The 22,177-nt window shown below is 40.0% G+C and overlaps 2 protein-coding genes across 3 annotated transcripts in view; one reads left to right on the plus strand and one right to left on the minus strand.

Annotated features, from left to right (window-relative positions):
• Positions 1 to 343: 343 nt before the first annotated feature.
• On the plus strand, positions 344 to 11,187 carry GZMA (granzyme A). Its single transcript, XM_034774185.1, has 5 exons — positions 344 to 415; positions 1,214 to 1,352; positions 4,244 to 4,385; positions 7,551 to 7,823; positions 10,216 to 11,187. Exons 1-5 carry the CDS (start codon positions 355 to 357, stop codon positions 10,375 to 10,377), a joined length of 777 nt encoding a protein of 258 aa, XP_034630076.1. The 5' UTR covers positions 344 to 354; the 3' UTR covers positions 10,378 to 11,187.
• Positions 11,188 to 15,037: 3,850 nt separating this feature from the next.
• The window catches only part of CDC20B (cell division cycle 20B), a 53,415-nt gene continuing 46,275 nt past the window's right edge, over positions 15,038 to 22,177 (minus strand). For both annotated transcript variants that reach the window (XM_034774481.1, XM_034774480.1), the window contains 3 exons: positions 21,700 to 21,825; positions 20,792 to 20,909; positions 15,038 to 17,564 (listed from right to left, as the gene is read on the minus strand). In XM_034774481.1, the coding sequence (XP_034630372.1) occupies positions 17,464 to 17,564; positions 20,792 to 20,909; positions 21,700 to 21,825 (345 nt within the window). In that variant the 3' untranslated portion in view covers positions 15,038 to 17,463. The remainder of the gene's footprint in view (positions 17,565 to 20,791; positions 20,910 to 21,699; positions 21,826 to 22,177) is intronic.

Genomic DNA, 22,177 nt, shown 5'->3' on the forward strand with positions numbered 1-22,177 from the left:
CACACAGTGAGCTAATTTTAGGCCTGGAATTTGACCTCAGAGGTAGAGGTGGTCAGAAATTTTTTAACCAAACATTTTTTGTCAGCAAATGCCAATTTGTTGAATTCTACATTTTTTTTTCTGGCCAGCCCTATTCAGGGGCTCCTAGCTTCATACCTCATCAATTACATGATGCAGGTGCTATGCCTAGAAATTACACCTTCCTCAAGACATCATAGAAGTTATATTGTGGTTTTTATCTTGTTTCACAATTACAGAATGTCAGATGTCCTTCAGAGGAAAAAAAAAACCCACATCCTTTTCATTTTCAATATATATTAGGCATTTATTATGCAAGAACACACTGCAGCAATAATGGGGCTTCTCTTCACTTTGTCTGCTTCTGCTACCATTATTCTCCTGGTAATTCCCGGAGGTAAGTGCTGCTTTTATCCATTGTAATTCATGATGTGTGTAGAGCAAGATGTAGCTAGATATATTAAAATAATGAAGTTATCAGTAAATAAGAGAGAGAAAACATTTTTATTTATTTTCCATTGATTGTAAAAGTTAGGTCTTATGACAAATCTAAAAATAATATATGAAGGGAAAATCTTAACTCAACCTGCAGAGAGGGGAGACAACTGGAGTCTAGAAGAGTTATATTAACCTTGGCCTGGTTCCCCTTCTCAAAAGATGTATATCTATCCAGGAGTCAGAAAATTCCATCAGAAATGATGCTGTAATTGGCATAAATCACTTCATTTCCAACCTTTTTTGAAAAAATATTGTTCATTTAACGCTTTATCTGATTATGTAGTGAATTGTGTACCCACTTTTTCAGAGTATACTTATAAATATACTGCATAATGTTTAGACAGTGTCAGATCCAGGGTTCTTTGGCATAATGAAAGCTGATGAACCTAGCAATGGAAACAATTGCAGGTCAAGCAAGTAACGCTCCACAAGACCATTAGTATTTTAGGGTGGGATTTTCAAAATCAGGGTTGGCCTAACGCTCTTCCCATTGAACTCAATGGAAGCAGATTTAGACCAACACAGACCCATTTTAAAAATCCCACCCCTAATACAGCTACATCCAGCACTGTAAGTCTGTGTGTATATTTATATGCATTATATTGTATAATTACTCTAACCCTTTCTCTATGAATGGAATTATTTTACATTATATACTATCCCAACTGTGTGCAGCCTGGTTTATTTTTATTTTTAGATTCATGTGTGGATATCATTGGAGGGTATGCAGTGACTCCACATTCAAGACCATATATGGCTCTAATCAAAGGGAAAGAGTATTGTGGAGGAGCTTTGATCAAAGAGAATTGGGTGTTAACAGCAGCCCATTGTAGAATGTAAGTTCTTCTAAAGATTTCTATCTCATAGAATGTTCTTACTAGTTTAACAGCAAAGTAAATAACACACAATATGAACCAAAGCTAATGCTTGATTCTGTAGATCTAACATGCTTTAGAAATTGCCATAACAAATAAAGCTAATGTTCCATTTAGTCTGGTATTCTGTCCTAATAAATAATTATGCAATAATATGCCTGTGAGGGTTTCTTCCAACTCCAGGCAATTAGTAGTGTATCTCCTGAAGCGTGAAAATTTCTCTCTCTTATATTTTGTATAGCTAGTGTAATTGGGATTATAATCTTACTACATTTTAACATTGGCAACCAAGCAATTGTGGTCTCCATTTCAACACTTTCGTGAATAACAAAGGCCATAATAAAGTGTGCTAACCTTCAATGTACACGCAGAGATATTTTGTTAACTACTATTTGGACGCAGGCATAGAATAGCAGCAGTCAAGGACAGACTTATTGACTCTTTTCTTAGTCAATCACAATTTTGCTGAACAAAGTTCAAAACAATCCAAAATAGCTGCCCACAAAAGTGGAATGAAATTTGTGTCATTTCATTGTATAAGATGAATGCAGCTCACTACCTGAGGATATGCTAAAATAGCTCTTTAATTTATGTATTAATTTATATATTTATTAATTAAATTATTTTCTTTATGAATTAACTTGTGAAATAGCAACAACATAAACAAATGAAGGTGAGGATGAACAAACTCTTTGCAGCTAGGGTTGGGGTGGTGAATTGTATGGGCCCATGGTGCCCATGCTCCAGAATTATTCAGGGCCTGGAGGCCCAGCTTCACCAATGTTCGGGGCCAGGTCTCTCCCCCGGCTCCACCTGCCACCCCCACGTGCCTCCCCCAGAGCATCTCTCGGCCCCGCCTGCCACCTCTGGGGTGTTTAAAAGGGTCTGGGGGCCTCCAGCCACCGCCGCCACCACCAGCAGCACAGCAGGACTAAAGCAGCTTTTTGCCTGGCCTCACTCTGCGCCACTCCCGGAAGTGGCCAGAATGGTCCTACGGCCTCGGGGGGGGGGGGAGGTTTCCGTGCACTGCCCCCACCCCAAGCGCTGACTCCGCAGTTCCCATTGGAACTGTGGCCAATGGGAGCTATGGGGACAGTGCCTGAGGGCAGCGCTGTGTGGAGACCCCCCCGGCCCCAGTCTAGGAGCCGCTGCCAGAGGGGTGTGCGGGTCGCTTTTGGGAGCTGACCGATGTAAGCGCCACACCCTTCACCTTCTCCCACACTCCAACCCCCTGGCCCAGTCCACAGCCCGCACCCAAACTCCCTCCCAGAGCCTACACCCCTCCCGCACCCAAACTCCCTCCCAGAACTTTAGGCAGGTGTCGGGGCAGGTGGGACTTGGACCCATGCTGGGCACCACCAAAAATTATACAAACCTGCCGCCTCTGGCTCGGGTGGCCTTAATAATTTAGCTTGTGAGCCAACCTTTCTTCTGACTGACAGGCTACCTAGCCAAATAGTCTATCTGGCCAACCCAGGCATGGATATGAAATTTAAAACACAAGTCCCACCTTTTACCCCCATCAAGAGGGTCAGAGCTCTCACTGAACCAGACCCCACATAGTCTCTCCTGGCAAGTCTTTCAATCCCAATGAAGTTTGGATCCCACAATTCAGAGAGAGAGAGAGAGAGAGATATTAATTCCTACTGTCACAGCCCAAACAGGTGAATATATTTAGCTCCTTATAAAGACTACATCGGGTCCTGCAGTTACAATATTAGTATACAAGAACATATAGAAAACAGAAAGCAATTCTGGCTTGACCTGAACAAAGAGAAAATGCAATAGCTAGCCAGCATAAAGTTCAGTCAGCAATTAAACACCAATATAATGTCCTAAGAAACATTTCCCCATAACCTTGCCCCCAGTGCATGAATGGGTGGAAGGGCAAATCTTGCTGAGACTGGAAGAGAGGTTGAATGTCCTCCAATCCTATAGCCCAGCTAAACTTAAATGCATGTGCAACTTCCTCCCATGCAATCACAGTGTACCTTAGAGTCACTGGAGCAATTAATGGCATGGTCTGATATAAAACTGGTCCTTGATTGGCCAAGAAGAGAATAGAATCCTAGGCATCCATTCAAGGAACCCCTAGCAAGCACAGATCAGTAAGCAACACTTCCATTGTCTGGTGAGTCTGTGAGGAGGCAGGACACTTAAGGGGAGGCAATTCAGCTGAATTAGATGTGGGATGAGGAGATAGTGTTGAGATCCTGATCGGAAATATTTCAAAGGTTTGGGATTCAGGTTCAAGGTCAAAGCAATGATACTGTTCAGATTTGATTTCAGCTCAAACAGCATCCAGATTTCATCACATGCATCTGACGAAGTGGGTATTCACCCACGAAAGCTTATGCTCCAATACATCTGTTAGTCTATAAGGTGCCACAGGACTCTTTGTCGCTTTTTACAGATTTCATTAGTTGTTCTCATGAAATTTCAGCCCAAAATGGCAGAAATCACATAAAGGTCAGTTTTTATAAGATTTCTGTTCCCAGAATAGCTGTCCTCATCAAATTTCTGATGCATCCAAACTGAACCTAGAAAATAGATCTCTTCCACTTTTGTATCAATCCCAGAACCAAAACTGTAGGGGCAGGTTTGCATCCCGAGATCTGAAACCTCTCCAACAGCCTGTGAAATTCGTATAAGTACAGATATGGCTGTATGATTTTAGCTCATTTAATTATTTATAATTATGAATTATTAATAACAATGTGCTGTTTCTTATTATTTAACTTACAGCAGTGTATTTATCAGCAAGAGAGTATAGTACCTACTGAAAATGAACACTACTGAACACATGTATAGTTTTTTATGATTAATATAGTTAACTATGTTGTTCTTTTCAGTGATAGAAGAAGCACAGTTATTCTTGGAGCTCATTCACTTTCAAAGAAAGAGAAAGAAAAACAGATTTTTAAGATTGCAAGACCAATTAGCTTCCCATGCTTTAATAATCAGACAAAAGAAAATGACATTATGCTTCTGCAGGTATGTAATTTTTATTAAACATAATTTTAAGAATATGCAACTTTCTTTCCTGTCTGGATATTTGATGCCATGCCCCCTGCCTTAGAAAGACTCCAGACAAAAATCTTTAGTTATATAATATTTCTGACTTTGTTATTCATATACTCATTTGTCATTTTATACTTTCCCAAACTTCCTGTACAGACTTCTGACTTCTTATAAGGAGCACTGCCGGTAGAAAATATTTTTGTGCACATAATATCCTATACATGACATCTAAATATGTTAAATAGATATTGTGCAAAGTATTGCATAATCTAATGTTACAGGCAGTGTTGTTAGCCAAATATCTGACTCCATTTAATATTTTTACTTCTCTCAATCTATACATTAGATTTTTTTTAAAATCCATTAAAAGAATGTTATTTAGGAAATTAGGAAAAGCTCAACTTACAGCTGCCCGACAGTGCACCCTTCCCGTGAATGAGGCAGGGGTCCAGTGGAAAAAAAATAGTATATCATCATATAATTAAAGACAATGTGATAATGAAATTCAGGAGCAACTGTAAATCTGCCATTTCCTAAATTTCAAGCACTTGACTTTGCAATCTAAATAACATTATTTTAATGTAGGTTTTTTTGGGGGGTGGGGTGGTGGGGAGGGGGTATCTATAGTTTCCTAGGTTTTTTAAAAGGAAAAAAACAAAAGTATGTTGTGTTCTATTCAGCTACAAAAGACCCTCTATCATGCAACAGTAGGGTTAAACCCCTGAATCTTGAGCTCTGTAGTATAGATTGCTACCACATGAGCTACAGGACTAACAACCTCAGCTGGCTAAAGGAAAGGCTACTATTCCAGAGGGGGGCAGTGAGCAACTGAGGACATGTGCTGAGTCTATGGAGCCGTCACCAGGACTGGCCTAATTCTCTCTCTTCTGTCCCACTCTTGGGAGATAGGGGAGCCCCAGCTCCATGTACCCCTCTGGGTGGGGGAATGAGTCACTGGGGCCATGTGCTAGGGCCAGAGCCATGGAATGGGAACTGAGCCCAGCCCAGGGTTTTTTTCCCCCTCCCCCTGTCAGCTGCTCTGACACCACCTAGGTAGAGCTGGTTGGAAAATAGAGTGGGCGGGTGGTTCCATGGAAAATTTCAACAAAAACTTTTTTCGTCTGCTTGTTTTACTCTGCATTTGCTATGAAAATTTTCAATTTTTTGGCAAAATTTTCAGCCAAAAAAACAAAATATTGCTATTCAGAATAGCATTGTGGTCCCTCATGGGAGTTCCAGTTCAGGGGCTTTATGCTCCCATTCTCCTCTATGGGACTAGGTCTCCGATAGCTCTCTGATATACTCATAGATTTTAAGACCAGAAGGAACCATCATGATCATCTAGTCTTGTCTCCCGCACATTGCAGGCCACAGAACCTTGCCCACCCACTCCAGTAATAGACCCCTAATCTCTGGCTGAGTTACTGAAGTCTCAGGTCATGATTTAAAGACTTCAGAGAATCCACCATTTACACCAGTTTAAACCCACAAGTGATCCATGTCCTATGCTCCCCCCACCCTGGTATTTATCTCTCTGATATATTTATAGAGAGCAATCATATCTCCCCTAAGCCTTCTTTTGGTTAGGCTAAACAAGCCAAGCTCTTTGAGTCTCCTCTCATAAGATAGGTTTTCCATTCCTCAGATCATCCGTAGTAGTAGCCCTTCTCTGTGCCTGTTCCAGTATGAATTAATCTTTCTTAAACCACAATTGCACACAGTATTCCAGATGAGATCTCACCAGTGCCTTTTATAATGGTACTAACACTCCCTGTCTCTACTGGAAATACCTTGCCTGATGCATCCTAAGACTGAATTAGCCTTTTTCATAGCAAAAATTCTTGTTGTTAGTCCCTAAGCGCATGGCCTTGCACTTTGCATTATTGAAATTTCATCCCATTTCTATTACTCCAGTTTTCCAGGTCATCCAGATCTTCTTGTATGATATTCTGGTACTCCTCCATATTGGCAATACTTTCCAACTTTCTGTCATCTGTAAATTTTATTAACGCACTCCTACTTTTTGTGCCAAGGTCATTAATAAAAATATAAAATAAGATTGGTTACAAGACCAATACCAGAGGAACTCCACTAGTAACCTCCCTCCAGCCTGACAGTTCACCTTTCAGTATGACCCATTGTTGTCTACCCTTTAACCAGTTCCTTATGCACCTTTCAATTTCCATATTAAGCCCCATAGTCTCCAATTTAACTAATAATTTCCCATGTAGAACTGTATCAAATGTCTTACTGAAATTCAGGTAGATTAGATCTACTGCATTTCCTTTGTCTAAAAAATCAGTTATCTTCTCAAAGATGGAGATCAGGTTGGTCTGCCAAGATCTACCTTTTGTAAAACCATGTTGTAATTTATCCCAATTACCATTTACTTCTATGTCCTTAATGACTTTCTCTTTCTAAATTTGTTCCAAGACCTTGCATATAGTTGAGGTCAAACTAACAGGCTTGTAGTTTCCCAGATCACTTTTTTTCTCTTTCTTAAAAATAGGGACTATAGTAGTAATTCTCCAGTCATAGGGTACAACCCCCAAGTTTACAGATTCATTAAAAATCCTTGCTGTTAGGCTTGCAATTTCATGTGCCAGTTCCTTTAATATTCTTGGATGGAGATGATCTAGGACCCCCAGTTTAATCCAATTAAGCTGTTTGAGTTTGACTTCCACATCGGATGTGGTAATTTCTACTTCCATCTCCCATAATGTATCACTTTCTCCCATTTTGGTATCAGAAGAAGGTGCATCATGGGAGTCCTTGGCCATGATGCATCATGGGAAATTTAGGCCAGCCAGAGAGGCATAAGCCCAGCACTTCGGATGTTCCTGTGTTCAGTTATTTTGGCAAGTTGCCAAAAATTTTCTGAAGACCATAAGCCAGAGAAGGAAAATTATGATTTTCCATAGTATCTTATGGAAAGCTGAATGAAATTTCATGGGGCAAATGAAAGGCATTTCCCTAGCTCAAGAGTATTCTTCTGCTGAATACCAAAGATATGAGAGCTTCTTGAAGAAAAGGTCACAAAAATACTTCATAATCATAATGGAGAGTATTGAGGAACTTAAAGATACGGGTTATTACCAGCTCCCCCTGCAATAACCATGTCTTCTTCTTATCCAATAGCTTCAACAGAGAGCAAAAATTAATAAAGCTGTGAAAACCATTAAGCTACCTAACACAGACACTGATCCCAAACCAGGAACAAAGTGCCAAGTAGCAGGATGGGGAATAATTAAGAATGGAGACCGTAAACCTTCTGATATCCTGAGGGAAGTCAACATCACCATCATCGACAGAAAAACCTGCAATGATCAGAATCACTATAATTATCAACCCATGATAACAATGAACATGGTGTGTGCTGGCGATAAGAAAGGAGGAAAAGACTCATGTTTTGTAAGTAGATATGCTGGTTGTATCCATTTAAAGGCTCTTAAAAATAAAATGTAGAACAATGGGTATGATGGCCCATCAGAGTGCTCAGGTCTTTAGTTCAGCTGCAAAACAAGTGTCTACAGTAGGGAGGGATCAATCTAAGTTACGCAACTTCAGCTACGTGAATAACGTAGCTGAAGTCGACATACTTAGATCTACTTACTGCGGTCTCTTCACTGCGGTAAATCGATGGCTGATGCTCTCCCGTCGACTCCGCCTGTGCCGCTCGCCCTGGTGGAGTACTGGAGTCGACGGGAGAACGCTCAATGGTTGATTTATCACGTCTAGACTAGACGCGACCCCCGCTGGATCAATCACTGCCCGTCGATCCAGCGGGTAATGTAGACAAGCCCTTTGTATGTCTGAGCTTTATAAAGGAGTGTGTTGATCTGATTTCCTAAGACTTAAAATCAAAGCTTATGATTTGTAAACTATCTTGAGGGCCACTGGACTTTTATGCTTTTCTGAGCAGGGAAAATATTTTTCCTTTTCTGCAGTTAAATGGTCTTTAGTGGAAAAAGAGCAGTGGAAATGTCCAGTCTTTACAATGGTAATTCAGATTAAGCTACATGGGCCTATTCTAAAAGCCACTGAAATCAATGGAAAGACTCCCATTGACTCCATTGAGCTTTGGAACAGGCTTTACATGATCTAATGCATTTCATATGTACATAAGTCAAGTGATAAAACTAATTTCAGCCATATCAAGTGGTGATAGCTATACATAAACAGCCATATTTTTAAAATGTTTAAATATTTAATTGTTCAGGTTAAATATTATATCATGTTTTTTGCTATAAGTGGAATCATCCACCAAGGAGTGGACTTTTACAAAAACATTAGTACTCACATTCTCTGGCAGGTAATAAATAAGTACCCACTGCAGACCCCACCCCAGTAGCTCACGACTAGCCTTATAGCTTATAGTAGTAAAAGCAATGGGGTACCATAAAATTTAATGCAGAGACACTCATTTAATAATTAAGAACTTAATATACTTGCACTCCAAGAGAAAATAAGTACAAGTTTACACTGAAGTTCCTAGGCCAGTCCTGTGGAGCAGTGAGTACCCTCCTCTGAAGAGTTGAGGGCACTCAAAAAACACTCTACAAAAGTTGCTCAAGACCTTACAAGAGGAGGCCACAATCGTCTGATTCTGCTGTTATTAAAGTCATTTGTATAACTCTCATTGACTTCAATGGAAGCAGAGTCAAGACCCAAGTCCTGTTTATATTTCTCATGAGTCATTTCATGGCCTTGTATTATTTCATTTCTGATACAGTAAAGGAACACCGAAGTGCATTTGGTGGATTCAAAAAGGAGGTTGCCCAGCCTATCCAGAAATAATGGCTTATACTTACAATGCACTAACAAGTCACACCCATTCCTTCATTTCATGTCCTGCATCTTTCTCTCATACAGTCTGCCATCAGGAATGATCCAAGGCTGCTGTTCTAAAAATATCTGAGACAGTCTAAAAAATGTATTGTATATCATATTTATACACTAAATTGATCTTAGTTTATGTAATGCATTTTCAGGATTTAACAAAGTCTAATTTAGTTTATGACCACTTAGTCTCTGATCCTGAATATACTTTAGAAATGTATAACTTTAATCACATGAGTAGTGCCAATGAGGGCTTGAAGGGTCAGGAGAGGAGATACTACTTTGATGGGGCATTATCAAAATTCCTAACATAGATGTTCAAATCCACTTTACTTATAATCTAAATGAGGAGAAAGAGGAGAAAAAGACAAAGGGTTAACTCTTGTCTGTTGCAGAATATTCCATCCACTGGGGGCATGGGAGGAAATCACACCTCTTGGCAAATTTGTCTAGTATATTATGGCTTGACTTATTGATGATTTCAAAGGTTTTTGTCCAATTCTCCATTGTCATAGAAGCCTCTCTGTCCAGCAATAAAAGGGTTAACACACTGTACTACCTGTTTTATACACATCCCAATGAGTACATTACTAAATGATTAATTTTCCAACCAACATAGAAGTTTTACTTTTCAATTAGATTTACTAATTATTTCCAGAAACTTTCTGCATTCAAGGACAAAGTTTCCAGTTTATTTCAGATTATTAAAAAAGGACATGTTCATTACTACTAAATTAGATTTATTCTCTATTTAATTCACAACTGAATGGATCAGATTCAACCCTTTTTTTAAAAAAAAAACAGAACACATATTCTTAGGAAAGATCAATAGAAGTAAGAATTCATTTCTGAAAACTTTCCTCAGACCTTGTCTACACACACGCACGCACGCACCAGTTTAATTAGCAGTGTGTTTTCAAACCTTTGTAAATTCTGATGTCAAGTTTGTCTTCCTCTTCTTTAGGGGGATTCTGGTGGTCCTTTGATATGTAATGGTGAATTGAAAGGCATCACCTCCTTTGGCATGCCAAGCAAGTGCGGTGTTGTTCAAGGCCCTGGTGTCTACGCACGTCTTACAAAGATACATCTTCTCTGGATAAAGAAAACCATAGGGGGTGACTTATAGAGTGAGTCAGTCACTGACTGATTTTCTGTTGCTTTGATATACATTTATTTGTAACAAAATTTATTTTTGAATGATGCAGTCAGTATGATCAGAGTATTATGCAGTAGCGTCATGTACATACTATGCTCTAAGGTGCCACAAGTACTCCTGTTCTTCTTTTTATGGTTGAAGTAGTAATTTCACTATAAGCCCCTTCAATGGCTTGTAACTTTCCCATTAGAATTCACTTTGGGGCACATATTTTATATATGTGATTTCAGCACAGAAATTACCTTAACCCCAGCACAACGTGAGCATAGCATTCTCCTATAACAGTATATGCCCTGTAGTCTCAGCCACAGAGGGGCTACACAGGTGCTTAATGGCTAAGGAGAGGAGTATTACTTCACCCTTACAAAGCACATTTACTAGATCTCTGCATAGATAATGAGCATTTCAGCTCAAGGTCCAATCCGACTATCACTGAACTTAATAGAATTTGGTCCTAATTGCATATTGAGAATAACTACACATATCTATATCTGGATTTCCCTAAAAATCCTAGAGAGTCACTGAGATTCTAGGAATAATCCCAGAATCCTGGAAATACTGTTGATGCCTCTCCTGCCTCTGAAAATCACATGATTTATTTTTGCCCCCCACCTTCTGAAGGCCCTCCGTCAGCCTGAGGACATGGAGTTTCAAAGACGGCATATTTTGTAGGGAAGTTTATTTGACTGTGAAATCTAATGATTTTGAATTTCCTAACTTCTATGTATTTCAAAACTTCAACCATTTCATTACATTATAATATTTTGCATTTAATAAAGAAAAGGCAATAAAGTTTGTGGCTTGAAATATGCAATTTATCTGGAACACCCTGTCTCTTGCAGTAAAAATACTATGTGCAGTTTTGAACATGTAAACTATCTGCAAACCCAATCAGGGTATATACTTGTTTATAACATACATTATGTTAAACATTTAGCTGAAAACTCTATTGTGATGGAGTTTGCAGGGTGCAACCTAGACTGTGGGAGTACTGAGCCCTCCAAACACACCAACCTGGGCTGCCTCTCACATGTGATGCTGATGTCAAGTTACAAGCCTCTGCACTTACACAGACATCCAGAGGCAGGGACACACCCAACTGAGTTACATTAATGGTCTCCCAGCCACTCATGAACCATCAATAGGGAGGTTTCAACCAATGCCCCCCAGCTCCCCAGTCTTGCACCCCAGAACTGTACCATCTTGCACTGGTCAGAAGCCTGCCCGGTGTAAGTTCATTACTTAGTTCGCCATTTCTTCATAGGAAAGTGGACATGCATCACCTTTGTGAAGCTGAGTTTAGATTCCCCCAAGCACTTCAACCAAAGCACTCTGTTTTAGATAAAATATAAACAGATTTATTAGCTATAGAACAATAGAATTTAAATGATTATAAGTAGCAGGCAAAGAGATCAAAGCTGCTTACCTAAAAAATAAAATAGAAATTCAGTCTAAATTCTAACTTTAACAGACTAAGCAAGATTTGAATTAAACAATGTCAGATGGTACAAGCAGCTTACAGTTCCAGCTGGAACCACTCTTCCCCAGTTCAAAGTCTTTTTCTTCCAGCTGTTCTTCCTGCTGTTGAGATGGTGGGGGAGAGAGGCCAATTGATGATGTCACTGTCTCTCTTTTCATACCTTCTTCCAGCTCCTAGAAAGATCCTTGCTGTGACAGGGGGGTCAGTCAGTCCCCATTGTCAAGCAGTCTCCATTGCATACATGCCTTCTCTAAGGAGCCTCAGGGATAGTGGATTGTTTTCTTGATGGGCCATTAATACTGTCTGGGCCTGCCTTTGTTGCAACTGAAAGGTTGGTTGTGGGTATACCGAACCTCACAACATATTTCAGTAACATATATAGCAATACCTCATAACTTCACATACAATGACAGTACATACGATCCAATAGGATATTAATGTTCAACCGATTATGACTTTTAACATGATACCTCACAAAGTGTACTTTGTACAAAACATATCATAATTATATGACAGTGGTAATATGGAGGTTCCAGGATGCTACTTGGAGGTACAGAATGTCACACCTACATAAAACCCTCAAATGAAATGATAGACGATTTCTCTGGCTAGATAAAATATTAGTATAATAAATAGTAGCTGGTAAAATATAGAAGTCCTATTTCATAACTACAGTGTCAGTAGTTGGCTAGATTTCAGTGATATCTTAGCCATGAAATGATCAGACCAACATTTCCAGCAACAGGATTGTGATCCAAAATGAGGTATTGCCATGTGCATACTGATAAATTCAGCCACTTCCAGTTCTATAAATATCTTCAGAGTTTTTTCTCCAGCAGTAGGAAATAGCTAACAGATTTATGAGAGGAAAAAGAATATTTAATGGGTGGAGACATATTGCATATGATTTTAATTAAAAAGTAATTTTGTTGCATTCTTTGTGAGCTATTATACATTGCAGATGATAAAAAAAACATAGCAAAACAGACTATGCATATAGCATCACCTGACATATTGCTGGAGTTTAAAAAAAAAAGCATTGTCATACCAATAACATCTGATGTGAGTAGGGAAAACAGAGAACTTTAAATTCCTGGGGCCCAAACTACATGTTTCTTACTAAAAGTTCCAAAGAAAAAAAATATCTGTTCAATGTTTCATGAGTGTTTCTATTGCACCAGGTCAGTATTTCAGTATTCAGTATTTTTCCTCCTAAAAATAGTTTTGCATAGAATCATAGAACTGGAAGGGACCCCGAGAGGTCATCTAGTCCAGTCCCCTGCACTCAAGGCAGGACTAAGTATTATCTAGACCATCCCTGATAGGTGTTTGTCCAACCTGCTCTTAAAAATCCCCAATGATGGAGATTCCACAACCCCCTAGGCAATTTATTCCAGTGCTTAACCACTGCTTTCAGTTAGGAAGCATATTTCCTGCTATTACTTATTTAACTTTTTTTTCCTGTAAAAAGAACCACACACATACATAGTGGGTAAATAAGAGAATAGAAGGATACCAGGCCAAATGGGATTACACCAGGGTATCTGAGAGCTGAATTTGGCCCAGTGACTGGAATTTACACCCAAAATATTCTGCCTAAGCAGAGGGAATAAAATTAATTGTATTCTATTAAATAAAAGTCTGAACAATTTTTTTTTCTCTTACCAGCACAAAGCCGGTGGTTAGTGGGGAAGTGATTCTAAAAATCCAAATAGACAGAAAAAGATATAAAGATATTTAAAGTAAAATGTAATGGAAAATATGTAGTTGATATTCAAGGACACTTTGGGACTGTTTCTATCTTGTGTTGCTCTCTTCCCACAAACTCCCCTTAATTCCTTCTCTGTTCTTTCTGTTCACTCTTTGTTTTGTTGTCATTGTCTTATTTTCATCTTATTGTAGCATTTTCTCCATCTTCTTTTCTTCTAATCTGCTCCTTCTCTTTACCTTCATTTTGGATGTTAGAGACACCAAACTTATCAGTTAAAAACAACAATTTGCTCAGAACCAAAGATTTATCCTTTCTCCATTTCAAGGTCAGAAAATGTTCATGGTCCTCCCAGCACAGGGGTTCTCAAACTGGGGTTCAGGACCCCTCAGAGGGTCGTGAGGTCATTACCTGGGGGGTCATGAGCTGTCACCCCAAACCCTGTTTGCCTCCAGCATTTATAATGGTGTTAAATGTATTAAACAGTGTGTTTAATTTATTAGGGGGGTCACACTCAGAGGCTTGCAACGTCAAAGGGTTCGCCAGTATAAAAGTTTGAGACCACTGTCCTAGCATAACAGAACCCAAAAGACTAGGAAAGAGTGGGTCTGGCAAAGTAAAGTTCTAAGAGAGATGCTGGGCTAGAAGAGAGGTGATAAGCATGCACAAAATATGAAGCCTTCCTTCTCTAGGGCAATTTCTTGAATCTTGGCCAGTTTGATTCTGGTGGATAGCAATTATTTTACCTGAATGTTGTTTGACGGCTTCGGTAAGATCAGTTGGACTCAGCATCATTCCTAGTGGCTCAGGACTCACATAGTAAAAATAACCTAAATACCTCTGTCACTGTTTAAACTTGTTGGCATTTACAGCAAAGACACTAGCGAGCCTGGATACTGAAATGCCCTCTCACCTAAACTGGAAATATCTTCAGATCAAGAAAACAGCACCCATTCCCATCAGATCTCCCTCTAGGGAATGGCCAATAAAAGTTTATTGGATAGGTAGGGAAGAGTGACCATGATTATCTAATGACATGTTGCCATCTAGAATGCAATGATTTCCACTTACTATAGCCTAATGAGGTAGCCAGTGAGAAATGAACAGGCATAATTATTTAATCATTGAATCATCACAGCAGACCATCCGTAGCAGTGAAGGCCTGAGGCATGTAAGATAAGGTGATGAAGTCAAGCAAGCAAGTTACTGGTCTGTTCTTTAGTGGACATTTCAGTAGGTCATACTGTAAGCTAACAGAAGAGCTCCATGGATCTAAATTTTCTAATCTCTTCAGTCATGCAGCACTCTGAGAACAACCTTGTTATATTCTAGAGAAACCAGGACGATGCAATCCTTGAACTGATTATTCAAAAATTCAAGAGACTGCTATTTGTAGACATAATTTTTGTGCAGTTCTTTATTCTGATACTCATTCTACAGTGTTCCATCTATGGCAGACATGCTAAATTACATCATGTCCATGTCACAAAAGGCAGTAAAAAAAAAACAAAATTCCACAGTCTTTTTTACTGTGTTTTTAATACATGAATACTTAAAATGGATGCATTCATTAGTGCATTAATTTAATTTAATCTAATTATTTATTTAAATAAATCTCTAGGTACCCATCCAGTGTTCTGGGCACCGATCCTAGAAATGAAAAATACAACATACAGATAGAAAAATGACTGCCCATAAATATATCCATCTCAATCTACTTCATCCTCAAAAGCCTTAGCAAAGAGGGGGAAAAGATGGACTTTGCTGTGTGCTCAGAAGCTTAACAAATATTAACTCTGACAGCCCAAGGAAAGGAGCAAGTTCCCACATCACCATTAAATGTAATGCCAATGGAAAAATTAGAATGAATCAAGATTCCACATTTTAAGGACCTCTGCAATGTAAGAAGGAGAAAGGATTAGCCTCACAGTACTGTATTTTCTGAGAACTCCCTTCCAATTTATCAAGCAAAGTATGATCAGATTCAAAACAAATATCTCCCCTAATCTAGTTGGTGAGGTTATGATATTCAAATTTCCCCAACAGCAAAAGGGGGGGAAATCCCAGAAATAAGGAGAAAATAAACAAATTCACAATTTACTGTTCCTTCTGCTTTCCCTGCAACTGAGAGGAAAAAAATCACTATTCTGGTCACAGATTTTAAATGCTTGTTAAATTCAGCTGCAATAGCCATGTTCATACTGGAAGACAAACTCTGAATTAATAATTTCCTGTTCTTAGACCTCAGCTTTTTTTGTAGTTATTTCTATGTGCACCACCAAAGAGTTCTTATTTTCCAACCTGCTTTGAAGTAAGACCACAATAGGTGGCCACTAAACCAGAGGCTTTGGGCTGAATCACACTTATTGTAAATGAGCAACTTTTGATGTGCTTGTGATATTTGAGAAAATGCAACTAGTGGTGTCTGCTCTCTGGCCCTAAAGTCAGTTCTTACGTGATTTATAAATGTGGTTTTAAATAATGGATGAGAACAAAAGATGTGACCATCGTAGATTCATTTCCAGATGCCTCTGCAGCCCCCTTAACGCTGTCTGCGCTTCGTCACCCATTCAGCTGCAGCTGAATTTTCCTTTCTGAAAACCATGGGCTGACTTTATATCACTCATCGCAACTCCCACCTCCTCAGCTGAGTTACAGGAACCATTCTAATATTTTTCAGATAGAAAGGGCCATGAGTTTCTACTCCTATGGGGCTCTTTTTACACAAAAAGTGTTTCAAGGGTCTTTTTGGGAACAGAGGCAAGCCTTTCCTTCTCTCTTGTCTCTCGTTAGCCCACTCCAAGTCCATTGCTTCTCCTGCTTTCAGATGATGGAAGGAGAATGCCAGAGACATTCGTGGAGTTGCAAAGGCTTTAAAACGCTTTGAATGAGAGCTTGCTGACCACTGGGCCAAATCGTGCAGTCCTTATTTAGCTTATGTCAGTATTCAGTCCTTATTCAGGCAAAGTCTTACTAAAAATCAAAGAGAATTTGCCCCAGCAAGTATGAAATAAAGCCCATGCAACTATGACAGCTATAATCTTTGCTAATGCAGGGGATCAAACTGGTGACCTCTAAAACGAAAGACATAAGTCACCACAGCTTAAGCCAAAAGCCACACATCCTGGCTGCAACAGACTCATAGCCTCTGTTTCCTGGACATAGACAAGTAATTGACTAGCAAGTTACAAAAAGACTATATAATTATGATTAGTATGCATTTATTATTTTAGATGTTAAAAACTTTTGAAATACAGAGGGGTGGGGTTTAATAAAAGCCTCCCTAGGTTTCAGAATCTGAGCTCCAACTTCGAAGTACTGTTTACACAACTATTTTTATTGTGCTAGCACAAACCCTGCTAACCCAAATCTGTCAACCCAGGCTGGGAGGCTTGCTTCTGTAGGCTGTGTATACATGCCCTAAGGGACTGTACTCCTGAGAATCGGACAATGTAGAACTTTTCATTAGGCCTATGGCTCAAAACAGGCATTAAGTGAGACTTAATTGGTGCATAATCCTCGTGCTCGGTGCATGTGTGAATGCCACCCATGGTTATTGGTTTAAGGAAAACAAATGTGATATTATTAATCAGAGTTAGAATGTTTTTCATCTAAAGCACAGACAGTGCAGGCTCAAGCGCATTCCATGTGATAATGAACTAAGGTGTTATCTTTATTCCATGTTTCATTTGGAAAGAATTTATTATTTGGAAAGATTTGTTGGATTACTGTCATTACTGTCATTGTATTACTGTCATTGCCAAAAACCTTTAACGGCTCACTTTCAAAAGTCAATGGAAAAAAGTTGCCACAACTAACTAGAATAATCCTCCTGAAAGTCCTTGCTTCTGTGCTTGCTTTCACCAGATTAGCAGTATTTCCACACACAAGCCATTCCATCAGCTGCAAGAGAAAAGATCCTGCTATGATCTGGGCTCAGTGCTATGTGCAAGACTCTTCCTTTATGACCTACAAAGCAAAACCACAATATTTATAACAGAGATCAGGGAGATGTCAGGATTTTAAAATGAGAAATCTTTGCCATTTTGAAAATTGCCCACCCATGGTAAGGCCTGGTTTACTATAACTACAGCTGCACAACATGTTGCATAGGATGTGCTGTTTGGTTTGGGCAAGCCTAAGATTTACAGCAGTTTTACATTAAGAAAAAGCTGAAAGCAAAATATTCCTCTTATTAGGGGCCACGTTTGAACTATCGGGACTTTACAAAAGCTCCGCAAGGCTTTTCTCTCAAAGGAGAATATTATGCCACTTTGTCTTAAACCTGAACGCTTGATTCTCCACTGCAGTCAAAATATGTGTCTAATCTATGACTGGTAATGTGTCTCACTACTGATCTTTCTCCTGTGGCTGCACATGCTTCTCAGACACTTTGCCACGGATCCAGCAGTTATGAGATAGTGTCTCCAACTTCTGAGTTATTTGCACTATAAAGCCCTCTTGAAAAAGCTCCTACACAATGACTTATTGGAGTTGTATGTTGAGTGCACCCATAGTTATAGAGAAAATTAGGGGCAAGATTCTGGCTGCCTGCTGTGGCCACTTTGCACTAGTCCACCAGCACAAAGCTGCAAAACTAGCTTCCCTGGTTATGGAAGGATTCCCCCAGCATGCAGGCCTTGCTGAGAAAATTCAGACAGAGCCCTAGAAGAAAGATGGACAAGTATTATACTGGGATTCAGGAGCGCAGGTTCAGTTCCCTGATCTGCCATAGACTTCCTGTGTGACATTCTCTCTGTGCCTCAGTCTCCATCTGTAATATGGGAATAACAGCACTTCTCTACCTCGCAGTGATGTTGAACAGATAAATACATTAAAAAGGTGAGATGCTCAGATGGCAATGAGGGCCATATGAGTCTCTTAGAGTCAGGGCCGGCTCCAGCATTTCTGCCGCCCCAAACAACAACAACAAAAGCCGCGATCGCAATTGCGATCGGCGGCAGCAATTAGAAAAAAAAAGCCACGATCGGCGGTCGCAGTTCAGCGGCAGGTCCTTCGCTCCTAGAGGGAGTGAGGGACCTGCCGCCCCCAAATTGTCACAGGTGCCGCCCCTCTCCCTTGGCCGCCCCAAGCACCTGCTTGTTAAGCTGGTGCCTGGAGCTGGCTCTGCTTAGAGTGGCCTAGTACTGCCAGGCTGCTAGAATGGCCCCTTGCGGCCATTGTGATTTAGAGCAAATTAGAGCAGTCCTGATGCTGATTAATGTGTCACTTGGCAGAGGCTCTAAGGGTATGTCTACACTGCAGCTGAAAACCCATGGCTGGCCCGTGTCAGCTGACTCAGGCTCATGGGGCTCGGGCTAAGGGGCTGTTTAATTACTCAGGCTGGAGCCCAGGTTCTGGGACCCCACAAGAGGGGAGGGTCCCAGAGCTCAGTCCTCCAGCCCAAGCCCCAGCGTCCGCACTACAATCAAACAACCCCTTAGCTGGGGCTCATGAGACCCAATCAGCTGACACAGGCTAGCCGCAGGTGCTTACTTGCAGTATAGACCAAGTTGCTGGCACACAAGAGAAGCATAGGAATATATTTGTGCAGCCACTTGGTTGGCTGGACCCTCCCCAGAGACTCTGTGGAATATACACCATAAGAGTTTCTCTTAACCCCTCAAAATAGGTCTAAAGAGGGATCAAGGTGTTCCACAGGCTTTATGCAGATGCTTTCACCTCAGGATTGAATTTCACCCAATGCAACCCTAATGGATGAAAATGGATTAAGATTTACTATCACTACCATGGTAGAAAGACATAGAGTGGTATGAAAGCCAGCCAGTGTGTATCAGTGATTAAACACTGCACAAAAATGCACCAAAAAGGTGCCAGAAAAAGTATTTTTAAATGAACAGACACTCTTATGATACAAAAAGTAGAAAGCCATGTTAGTGATAACTTGCCATTGAGCAGGCAAATACATGACACACAAATGGAACTGCAGTAAATACTTACACAATTTAGGTATACAAGTGTGTGCATTTTTGTACATAAACTGGACATGTGTTTTAATTTAATTTTGGATGCCTGTGCTGAATTGTTTCAGCTTATGCTGAAACAAGTGATGGTCTGTAACTTAACATATGGGAGTGACAGCTAAAGCAAGCACAAATTGCAAGAAAAGACTCTAATATGATGTATTCCTGCACCACAGCCCCATGAAACACCATGCGCATAGCAGAAAGGAAAACACACTCATTCTAGCTGTCACTATGGTACATGACACACATTCCTTTGCACTATGAGGTCAAAGTCATTCATTTAAACAAAGAAAAAGCTAATTAGCAAATGGACATCTGGAAAGAATTATTTCAAAAAGTTATTTTGGAAGCAGCTGCTGGCCCAGTGTTTTACAGGTAGCACTCTGAGCTGCTAGATTCAATACCCACATTCAGCTTGTGGACTATATCTTCCAGGCCAGAACAGGATGGGAGCAGTCTTGCATTAGTACACTCAACCCCACGGAAGGAAGAAGGGATAAGTCTGGGAAAGCTCTGTATTGTCCATATCAGCTAATTTTTGAGAGACAATGTTGAAACAAGAATTCTATCCAGTCCTCCATGCTCAGTGAAATTGTACTGTGGGACCTACAGAAGAGGAAGAAATGGTGGGCACCCTCAGACTGGGTCTTAGATGGCCTCCAGCATAATATATGCTGATGTAAAGGGATCCCATTACCAAAAAAGTATTTTTATAGAGGTAGTTTGTTGTTAAGTTAAATAAGCTAAAAAACAGCCTTTCCAATCACATACATAGACATCCATTGTGTGTGCATGCGTGCACATGAATAGATAATTAGATGCACATATATAGTATGTATATATATATACTGTATATAGATATTAATTCATGAGTACACAGAGTATATGTATCAGAGGGGTAGCCGTGTTAGTCTGAATCTGTAAAAAGCAACAGAGGGTCTTGTGGCACCTTTGAGACTAACAGAAGTACTGGGAGCATAAGCTCCATACATATACTCCCAGAGTATATGTATATTCAATATAAAATATTCAAAATATATTCAATCACACCAGTATGTGTGTGCAACTGAAAAGGCTGCTTTTTTAGCTTGTTTTATTTGTGTGTGTGTGTGTGTGTGTGTGTGTGTGTGTGTAAATACAGAGATTACATATATAGAGCGAGAGAAAGTGCAACTAGGGAGATAAAAACTGGTTTACTGAAATACTTACCATAGAGATCAGTTGAATTTGTAAGTGTGGGATACTTCCATATTTTCATCTGATTTTTAGGGAGACCTTGTCCAGTCATTAATTCATTGGTTTTGGGTAACCAGAACAGGGAGCAAATCTAGTGTAATTTAAAAAATCATTTTAATCTTTTTAAAGGATCTACATGTACCATTCAAATGTTTTAGACTGACAATGTTCTTAGTAAATGCTCAAAGTGTACAAGTTCCTGAGCAACAACAGAAAAATAGTTCCATATTGATGTAGGAAGGATTATTTCATTTCCCCCTATAGCGACTGTTGCTGAGTGCAGCTGCATTATCATCCTTTCTAAAAAGGATGGCATCCTGCCAGATCTAAAAACAAAATCCTCAGCCACAGACTCAGCTCATGGAAATCGGTATAGCTCCAGAGAAATCAATGAGGCCATGACAGTTTACACCACTTGAGAATCTGTCCCACTATCTTCTCATATTCAACCTACAGAGACTGATTGTTGTTCTCTGACTCCTCATGCCTCTCCCCACTCTAGTGCTCTCATGGTTCCTGGGAAACCTGCTTCTCTCACATCTTCCTTTCCTCATTAGGCATTTGGTCAATACCAGGGTTGATGGATAGCACATGGCCTTGCTATGAGACCACTTTCCTGTTATCTCCTCTCTGACCAAATTAAAAGTTGTGAGGAAACAGGGGTGGTGATGACTGGTACATGAATGATTGATCCTGAGCCCAACGAGATAACACAGCACTAAGTGTAGTCAAAATATATATACAGACAGACAGAACCCTGCAGCCACTCTGTACACAGAACTCCCATTGAAGTCAATGGGAGTTTTGCCAGACGAATATAGCTGTACTCAAGGTGAGTGCAGCTCCCAGAGCTTAAGTGTGAAGATATTTTATGAGTTCACCTGAGATTTTGTATCTGTGGTTTCTATGATTTTCCCAGTGCTTACGTCCCAGATACGTAAAAATCCATCCTTCATTCCACCTCCTGTCGCAAGGATTTCTGACTGCCATGGACACCAGTTCATAGCCTAAAGGAAAATAAATAGATAAGATGCTGGATTAGAAGGTGGTTACTTGGAAGAGGGGAAATGGGGAATGTAATTGATTTTGCCTATAAAATGGATTGGAGAAATGAAGCACAGTCACTCAGAACACACCTGGGTCAGAACTCGAGGTGCATCCCAATGCACACATACCTAACTCAGCCCAGACTGCTTCCAGGGAAACCACAAATGTAGCCTCCCTCCGCTCCAACCACTGCTTCAGGCCCCCATTGACAATGCTTCAATGTGGCCTCACTGCTTCCATGTAAGCCCATAAAATTCAGGTTCTCTTGGCTCCAGCTGTTGCTTATACCTCATGTTTCATAGATCCATACAT

Source organism: Trachemys scripta, chromosome 6 (assembly GCF_013100865.1).
Source record: "Trachemys scripta elegans isolate TJP31775 chromosome 6, CAS_Tse_1.0, whole genome shotgun sequence".
Lineage (NCBI taxonomy): Eukaryota > Metazoa > Chordata > Testudines > Emydidae > Trachemys > Trachemys scripta.